At 38.4% G+C, this 10,107-nt stretch overlaps 1 protein-coding gene across 1 annotated transcript; it reads right to left on the reverse strand.

The window, feature by feature from the left end:
- Positions 1 to 8,245: 8,245 nt before the first annotated feature.
- Positions 8,246 to 9,613, reverse strand: LOC126722542 (uncharacterized). Its single transcript, XM_050425695.1, has 2 exons — positions 8,699 to 9,613; positions 8,246 to 8,632 (listed from the first exon to the last, which is right to left on the reverse strand). The coding sequence occupies exons 1-2, from the start codon at positions 9,611 to 9,613 to the stop codon at positions 8,246 to 8,248; spliced, it is 1,302 nt and encodes a 433-aa protein (XP_050281652.1).
- Positions 9,614 to 10,107: the final 494 nt, after the last annotated feature.

The following is a 10,107-nucleotide window of genomic DNA, read 5'->3' on the forward strand; positions in this document are numbered from 1 at the left end:
CACACACTAGCATCTGAGCACGTGCATGAGAGCGTGCTCAAAGGCTCTTCTATTTTTTGGGTAAGGGTTAATTTAGAGCATTTATTATAAATTAGGATTACTACATTTTCCAATCACAAAGAAAACCTAGGGGTGTGATGAAAAAGTTATTTCACTTGCTAACACATAATACTCATCACACTCCTAGGTTTTTTTTGTGATTGAAAAATGTAGTAATCCAAAATTATAATAAATGCTCTAAATTAACCCTTACCCAAAAAATAGAAAAGCCTCTGGACATGCGAGTGAGCACGTGCTCAGAGGCTAGTTTATATAAATACATACCATTCAAGGAGTCCACCTATTCTCTAAGTTTAATATCAAGCGATGTAATTTTTTTTTTTTTTTTTGGTGCATGTATTATTTTTTTGAACCCAAGCCCAAAGTTTAATGAATAAAAAAAACCTGGGTAAAAATCTATAAAACACGTTTTTTCCCTCTTTTCTTTAAAGATAACATTATAAAATCATGGAAAAAATTGCTCCTAAATAATATCTAAATAATAGGCAAAATTTTAGGAATAAAAATACCTAAAACATGTTTTTTTCTTTTTCTTTTTTTTAAATGTAAAACAGTGCTGGCATATAATTAAAATACCAAAAACTTTGGTTTTTTTTTTAAAAAAAAAATTTACATTTAAATTTTAAATGTGACATTGTGCTGGCATTTTTTTTTTTTTTTGTGCTTGAAATTGTAAAAAAAAATATGAAACCAACGTTGAAGGACTCACACTTTGTGCAAATTCAAAAGGCATGGTTTGTTTGGAGTCTTTTTGTCTTTTGGTAAGTTATTTCGGATCAGATTAAATTATACCAATTTTTAAAATGTATGTACGTTAAAATTTAAAATGATGTAACATTTTAAACTATTAAATATAAGATATATTTAAGGGTGTAGGTTTTTACCCTTAAAAGTTAGACTATTATTTAGAAGCAATTCTCACCACAATTTTTAAATTTTATCTTTAAAGATAACTTCTCCAGTATCATTCTTGTTTTAGCAAATTTGCGTATATGGCAATTGCTTATAGAATCATCAAATGTGCAATGAAAGGCACAAAAAAGGACAATATTAAATTTCATATGGTAGGATATTTACAAAAAATGTTTTTTAACAACTAGTTGATAGATTGACTACCACTTCGCTCACGGCTCACCCAAATCCATCCAATGTGCCTACTATGCAGTCTAACCAAATAAGAAAAACAACAGACAAAAATAATAGGAGGAAGAGAGAGCACCACTTAGAACACAATACGCTAAAATAATGAGTCAAACCCGATAACCACAAAAAAAATAAATAAATAAATAAATAAATAAATAAAAGATATATCAATATATATCATTCCTATTCTTGAAAAAATATTTATTAATTAGAGAAAATAGTTAAACACCCATCAAGCTGACCAAATAAAAGAAAAGAAAAGATAGGATAAGATAAGATAAGATAATGATATGGAAATGATAATGATAACAAAGTGTAGTCCTATTTTGTAGACATTATTTTATGTGGGAGTTAAAAGATTTTTTTATTTTTTTTTTTCCTTTTAGAATCTAAATCACGTTAAAATAATAAGTTTTTTTTTTTTCCTAAACTCTAAGTTAGCAGTTATCTAAATTAAAATATATATATACCAATGATGACTTAATAGAATTCAATGACGACTAAACTATAACTCCATAGAATACGATAGAGAATGGTGATGAACGGCCAGTTTGAGGGCTTAGAGAGCAACATGAACTTCACCGAGAAGGAGGTCCAATGGGGGCAACAAAGAAGCATGGGCAAAAATAGCATTTCGATAATCAAATAGCTGCAACAATAGAGAATCCAGGTTGGCCCCATAATGTACGTGTTGGGGATGAATGATGAATCAATTGATGCTAATTCATGACTAACAAATTTATAAAAATAAATAAATAAAAAGTCACACAATACTATGTAGAGTCACACTAAATGACAAAATATAATAACAAAGGAGAGTCACACGATACTACGTAAGAACCCAAAGACCAAGTGAAACCGAGTTCCCAATGTCTTTCTTATACAAACAACAAAGTACAACCCGGAAATCCAACATAAAAAATTACAAAGACCCATCAGCATTTTAATATTTTTCATTATACAAACAACAAAGTACAACCTGGAAAACCAACATAAAAAATTATAAAGACCCAAATGTAGAGAAGAACGAAGTTAAATAATACAGACCTCAAAGCCTACACATCAGTGAAGAGCCATTAAAAATGAAACATCTTTTAATAGCGTCTTGTGAAGGCCTATAAAACAATAGACTAGAAAATATCCAGTAAGTCTTGAAATAAAAATAAGCAAAACATGGCCAAATAGAGAGAGAAATTGAAGTGAGAAATGTAGAAATAAAAAAGTGAGATCAGAGAGAGAGAGAGGGCTGAGATTTGATCTAAGAAAGAGCTACCTCAAATCTATCTGTTGTTGTTGTTGTTTGTAGTGAAATCTGAAGCAAAGAGGCGAGTGAGAGTTTCTTAACAATGATGATAATGGTGAAAAGAAGATTAATGCAGAATTGAGAGAATTGGAGAACTGAAGAAGAAGCAATTTGAATTTGAAAACCAACATGAGTGTACTAGGAGTGTGATCCTATTTTGTAGATAGTGTTTTATGTGGAAGTTAAAGAAGTATTGTTACCAAGTTTTGCCCCTACTTAAATATAGGTTGTAGGGGTATTTTGGAACCAAAAAAAAAAATCCAGTCCAAATAAGGGAAGCCCCTTAAATTGTAGTATAAATAAATTAGATATCTATATATATATATATATATATATAAAGACAATTTTGTAATTTGGCAACAAAAAAGTAGTTTTGTACAAATTAGTTAGTCTCTTTCTCTTTCTTTTTGAACTCTTTCTCACCTACTTTTCTTTTTTCGTCAATTTCAAATAGATAAATTTAAAAAATATATATAAATCATATAATCATGTAGCTTTGATAGCTGTTATGTTAGTTTTTTTATTATTATTAACAATAAGTTTTCCTCTCTCCCTCGTGTGTGTTTGTTTCTCCAAAAAAAATATATATAAGCTTTCTATAAAGTCTATTATGAATTAACATACGGCTTGAATTCACCATATGTATAACAACTATTTCTGGAATTCGGCATCTTGCCACACTTGGGAGAACATCTTTAACTACACTGAATGTTACACCAAAGCCTGGATCCAATTGAGTGAAGAGGCAAAGTGTGTACATCATCTAACTTTTCCTACAGTGAGGAAGTTAATCTAAGTCTAACAGGATATACTTAGTTGAAAGAACTAAGCAGACCTTACCTATAAATGATCAGAGAAGTTCAATTGAATCAATCCTTGTTAAGGCTCTTTCAACAATGGTACGTGCCAGTGTTTCACACCAGCAAGCAAACACAATGTGATCATCGAGGAGGCAGCCTTCAACAATTCGAATAGGAAAAGTTTATGTACTTTTATAATAAAAAAAATGGTAAAATAATTCTGAACTCCCTTGGCATAGGTAACCCTCTTAAGATTTAGACTAACTTCTTCTGCTAGAGCTGTTTGTAGACAATTATTCTCAGTCACATTCTGTCGCCGCACTTTTTATAACTCACTAGTCACAGACCCGTGCGTTGCGCATGGAAATTTTTATAGTAAAATGAAATGCTTTGCTAAAATAGTCCTCATATTATTGGTAGGGTGTTCATGTTATCCACCAATTATTTCAAATGATTTTTTACTACTTTTTTTTTTTTTTTTTGAGAAAGAAAAGTAAATCATCAAAAAAAAAAAACTAGACCCTAAGGTCAGACAGTACAAAAGAAGAAATGGCTGGAGGAACAGACTCCGTCCAAACCTCAGAAGGAAAAGATAATCTAGCTCTCTAGGCTAAAGCATGCGCCACCGCATTACCTTGCCTACCAACATGAGAGAAAGAACAACTCTCAAAAGAGTCTAAATGAGACACAATGTCTTTTAATATATGACCTCCCTGGGAATGAGTCAAACACCTATCCTGTAGAAGCTTGATGACCGAAGAAGAATCACCCTCAAAGATTGAGTTGTGGAAGCCCGATTCAGAGGAAAACAGCACCGCACGCCGTGCAGCCAGAATCTCCACCAGCTCCGCTGATTGAGGCTTCACTATTTTTTCAGAAAGGGCAGCCAACACCGCACCCTCTAAATTACAAACCACCACACCGAGTCCCGCACAGTCAGACTCCCCAAACAGAGCACCATCAAAATTAACCTTCACTACATTCTCATTCGATGGCTTCCATTTAACTGCACCTGCAATGCTACGATCAGGAGGCCGTCGCATACCATGACCCGCTACATAATTTTGAAGGTAAGTTTCTGCAAACACAGCAATCCGATTTAGAGGAACAGTGACTGCTTGAAGCCGAGATTTATTACGGTGATGCCACACAGCCCAAGCTGTAACTGCAAACAGAGGAAACAACTTCGGTTTTGTCTGCACTAGGTGAACCAGATCAGGGAAGGAACCCTCAGCAACTCGGTTGTGATCCAGCCAACCAAAAGTCCTTAGCCACACCTGACGAACCTTAACACATCCCCACATAGCATGCATAACATCCTCCGGATGCTCAGAATAGAGATGGCAAACACTTTCAGAAATAATGGTTCTTTTCAAAAGGTTTTCCTTCGTGGGTAACGCATTGGTGCAACACTTCCAAAGGAAGTGTTTAATCTTTCCTGAGACGTTTAGCCTCCAAACACCCTTCCACAAACCCCTGTGAGCCTCCGTAGACTCTAAATCAAATTCACTTACATAAGGGTCATCGCATAAACACTTATATCCCGACTTAACTGAGAACTGGCCACTCCTTTTAGCTAGCCAAACCAAGGAATCAATTTGGGGGACAATACAAAGGGGCAGGGATTTTATAATCTTGGCATCAGGGGGGAAGAAACATTGGTCAATCAAATTTAAATTCCACCACCCTGAATGAGGATCTATGAGCATATCCACTGTGGCATCCAGGGCAAGTACATCTCTGTGGAATAGGATTCTGCCATCATTTAAGTTAGGTAACCAGGCATCATGAAAGATCTGAATGCCTTTACCATTCCCTATCCTCCAGCAGGCATTTCTTTCGATTAAGTTTTTGGGGCGGAGAATACTTTTCCATGCAAATGACCCCGAGGCTGATCTTGCTTCAAACACGTTACCATTAGGAAAATATTTGGCCTTGAACACTTTATAGAAAAGGGAATCTTTGTCGTATGTTAGTCTCCATATTTGTTTTGCTAGCATGGCTTCATTAAACTTACAAAGATCCTTAAAACCCAAACCTCCCTCTAGTTTTGGCTTGCACAAAACCTCCCATTTCTTCCAATGAATTTTTCTTCGATCTCCGCTTTGGCCCCACCAAAATTTTCAGATAAGCATCTCAATATCTTGGCAAAGACCCACCGGAAGGCGAAAGCAACTCATAGCAAAGGTGGGAATGGCTTGGACGACTGCTTTCAACAACACTTCTTTGCCCGCTTGGGAGAGTAACTTCTCCTTCCACCCTTGGAGTTTTCCCCATACCCTATCCTTGATATAGTTCAAACTCGCCTTCTTGTTTCTTCCCACGACCGCTGGCAAACCCAGATACTTCTTGTATTCTTTGATTTCAGCAACTCCCAACAGATTTTTAATGGGCTCTTTAGTGGCATCCAAGACATTTTTGCTAAAGAAGAGGGTAGTTTTTGCAGAATTTATCATTTGACCCGAAGCCTTCTCATAGAGACCCAAGAGAGCTTGGATGGCTACCACATCCCCCAACCGAGCTCGGCAAAACAAGAGACTGTCATCTGCAAAGAATAAGCGCGAAATCTTCAGACCAGAACAACAAAGAGCAAACCCCTCAATCTGCCCCCCCTCTACCGCATGTTGAATAAGCCCATTCAGCCCCTCCAACACCAATAAGAAGAGATAAGGAGACAAGGGATCCCCTTGGCGAATTCCTCTGGTTGGAAGGATATGGCCTTTGGGTACACCATTTACCAGGATAGAATAAGTAACCGATTTGATACACTCCATAATCCACCCTACCCATGTGGGATGAAAGCCCATCTTTTCCATGATCTTCTTCAGGAACTCCCACTCCAATCTGTCATACACCTTACTCATGTCTAATTTAATAGCTACATGTCCCACTTTACCCACCTTCTTCATCTTCATATGGTGGAGAGTTTCAAAAGCCACCAGGATATTATCCGATATGGCTTTATCCGGTTGGAAGGCACTTTGAGATTCTGAAATAATCTGGGGCAAAACTCTTTTTAATCTGTTAGCCAAGACTTTAGAGACAAGTTTATATAGAACATTACATAAGGCAATAGGACGAAATTCAGAAATAAGTTCCGGGCTCTTAACTTTAGGTATAAGAGTAATGAAAGTATGGTTCAAACCTGGCAATACATCACTGGTATTTAAACAAAATAAGACAGCCTTGACAACGTCATCCCCAATACTATCCCAGTAATGTTGGAAGAAGATTGGTGGCATACCATCGGGCCTGGGGGCTTTTAGAGGCGCCATCTGCTTTAAGGCAGTTTCAACCTCCAATCTTGTGAATTCTTCGATCAAACCAACATTCATATCTGCACTCACCACCCTCTTAGTATGTTGAACCACCGTTTCCAAACCACTCGGATTTGAAGAAGAGAAGAGTTTTGTATAAAAATCAACTATCATGGTTGAAACGTTTTCCTCCCCTGAAAAAAGGACCCCATGTGAATCACGGAGCTCAGAAATAGAGTTTCGGCGAAAGCGATGGGATGCCCTATTATGGAAGTATTTCGTATTGCTATCACCCAATAACAACCAGTGAGTGCGACTTCTCTGTTGCCACATTTGTTCTTCCATGCGGAGAAGTTCATTTACTTCAAATTTTAATTGCAGAAAAAAATCCACGCTGCCCCCTTGAATAGCTGCTGCCTCTGCTTTACTCAACATCTTTTTTTTATCCACCAAGTTTCGTGAAATATTACCCACTGAGTTCTTGCTCCACTTCTTTAGTTTCACTTGGCACCTATCAATATTTCCCACAACTGAGGCCACAGGAGAATCCGATTGAATTGCTGCCCAGGAATGAGCCACAGTGTCATGACACCCTTCCTTTTCAAGCCAGAATTGTTCAAAACGCCAAGGTCGCTGAGGTTTTACAAGGATACCTTCAGGTAGGATAAAAATGGGGCTGTGATCAAATTGGCCACACACAAAGGACCGCACCTTTGTTGCAGGGAAGCGATCAAGCCATTCAGCCGTGCTAACAGCTCTATCAAGACGTTCCCATAAGCCACCAGAGGGATAATTCTTAAACCATGTAAATTTCTTCCCAATGAAACCCAAGTCCATCAACCGGCATTCATCTAGAACCTCTCGAAACTTTTGCATCTGCCCGTAAGGGTGAGGTCGACCACCTCTCTTCTCATGTGACTTTAAAAGTTCATTAAAGTCTCCCCCACACAGCCATGGTAAGTCGAGCTGATTATGAAGGGTTCTCAATAAATTCCAAGAAGCCGAACGAAGATGAGTTTCAAGGGCTCCATAAAAGCCCGTAAATCTCCAAGCTTTATCAGTCCCTTCAAAGATCACTGCATCTATGTGATTAATGGATGCAGAAACAACCCGTAAATTGAAGTCTTTTTTCCAGAAAAGGGCTAAGCCACCACCATGATTTACTTTTGACACACCATAGTAATGACCGAAATGTAAAGAGTCACGAATACTCGCAAGCCTAGCTTCGACTAGCCATGTTTCAGCTAAGAACACGACTGTAGGATCTTGTGCCCAGATAATATCCCCGAGCTCTTGAACTGTCTGCCGGTTCCCAAGCCCGCGACAGTTCCAACACATAATGCTCATAATCCTTGACAGGGCTGGGAACCAGCCACCGCTATATCATCTGAATTTTCTTTATCATCTTGAGAAACCCGAAATTTCTTATTTGGTAATTCAAGCTGATCGGAATCCACCACAAAACCTCTTTTTTGACCAGCATGTGAGAAGAGAGCTTCCTTACTGCCAGAGGAAGAACGAAGAACACGGGACCATTTTGGACCTGAAGCATGAGGGACGTGCTTTGTATGTTGATTATTGGAGATATCAGTTAAATGAGGGCCAAGGGTCATGTGGGGTATTGAAATCAGAGGTTGGTCTTGATGTTGGCCCAAAGAGAAAGAGCCCAAAGTGGGCTTGGCTCAAGTAGGATCAACACAAGGCTCATTTGACCCCTTTGAAGGGCCGGATAAAATCTCAGGAAACTTATGGTCCAAATGCTCACAATTACTCTTAGACCCCTCAACCTCTTCACTAACCTTAGTCACAACACCTACACTCCTATGTTGACCCTCAAAACCCGGAGGAATATCTTCCTCAGATCCTAAGAGATCAGATACAAAAGAAAAGATAGGAAAATTAGGCGTGGAGATGGGATTTACCTCACTAGGCGCCATCCCCAAAGCCCGATCATGCACTTTTGCCCACTGCATCTCCTCTACAACTTCGGACTGAGAGCTGTATGTGACAGGAGATCTATCACTCTTAGTGGGATTTTTATTTTCTGATTTCCCATCTGCGCCATCACCCTTACTATTTCCATGCAATGTCACAGTCAGCTATCTTGGCGCTTTTAGAGATGTGTCATCCCTTACCGAGCTACTACAAGCTATGGGTATAGACTCCGTCTCGAGATTCCCACCATCCCTAGTCTTCTCCTTGGGCTCATCGAACTGGACACGTGTCTGTTCCAGCCTCGTTCCGGCGACTCCACCCCTACTTCCCTGGTATTCACCTCCACCGTCTCTACCTGAATCTTTTTGGAACCTCTCGAATGGGTCACCACGCAGCCATGCCCCATATTGAAGACCTTCTGCAGTCGTTTGGCCCTTAGCAGAAGATGCAGGACAATCTTTAAGAGCATGACTTAGCAGTCCACAGCAATAGCAGAAATTTGGGAGTCTCTCATACTTAAACTGAACCCACCTGGACTCCCCTCCTTCGATGGTGATTTTTTTGCCCCGGATGAGTCTTTTTGTAACATCAATCCGGACACGTACCCTAAGGCATTTCCCCCAGTGCACACCTGAATCAGGGACATCAACCTCTATAACCTCCCCCAAAGAGGACCCAATCGCCCAGCCAGTTTCCTTTGTTCTGCTCATTAGAGGTAAGTTAAAAATTTGAATCCAAAAGGGAGACCATTTTAGCTCCATCTCCTTTGGAGTTAGCTCACCTTCAATCTCTTGAATAATCACCAATTGTTTCTCAAAACTCCAAGGGCTCATATCAAGAATTTTCTTTTTATCTTTCCCATCTCCAAACTCCACCAGGAACAACTCTGCTTCTAACTCAGAGAAGTTAACCCATGTGTTAGTTTTCCATAACATTCTCAAATTTTTTCTCAAGGAGTCTAAGCTTATGCTTCTCTGTGTCATTATCTTCATGATAGCACAATTTTTACCTACCTCCTTTGCAGCTCTAGTACTGCTGCTACCCAGTTCAACACCTTCACCCTCTTCCTCCGTAAAGGAAAGCTCACTCCACAACACTTCCGGCTCTTCAGCCATTTGAATACTTCTGACGGTGACCACCCCAGAGGGTATTGCTAACTAGAAAAAAACCAAAGTCCACCTCGACCTCACCCCCGGGAGGTCACGCTAACTCTTGCAAAGGATGCAAGACAAAAACTGCTTCTACGTGCACAGAGACACAAGAGCACTTAAAAGCTGCATTATATATGTATAAACAATATATTGTAGGATTCATGATGATAGAAGGTATTGTCTTGGAATTAAATGTGGAAAGGATACAACTATACTTGGCCTTGTAGTCAGTCCAGAATTGATCAACCGTCTTCCCAAGTTAGTAAAATTTAACTAACTTAAAATTAGATAGAAAGGATTTTATAAATTTGAAGTTAGCATCATGCTAGGTGAAAACTTTAGAGGACTGTAATTAAGTTGTTGCAAGTCTTTTTAAATAAATATTAATAATAATAAAAAGATCTATTCATTTAAAGATAGAGATTAGTATTATAAATAGGATTGGAAATTTTATAAAT

Source organism: Quercus robur, chromosome 4 (assembly GCF_932294415.1).
Source record: "Quercus robur chromosome 4, dhQueRobu3.1, whole genome shotgun sequence".
Classification (NCBI taxonomy): domain Eukaryota; kingdom Viridiplantae; phylum Streptophyta; class Magnoliopsida; order Fagales; family Fagaceae; genus Quercus; species Quercus robur.

What these genes read in the sequence shown, in the direction of transcription:
- LOC126722542 (XM_050425695.1), bottom strand. Translation starts at nt 9,613, where the DNA reads ATGGCTGAAGAGCCGGAAGTGTTGTGGAGTGAGCTTTCCTTTACGGAG. An exon ending in CCATAGCTTGTAGTAGCTCG is followed by an intron (nt 8,633 to 8,698) that starts GTAAGGGATGAC and finishes GGAAATAGTAAG; the next exon opens with GGTGATGGCGCAGATGGGAA.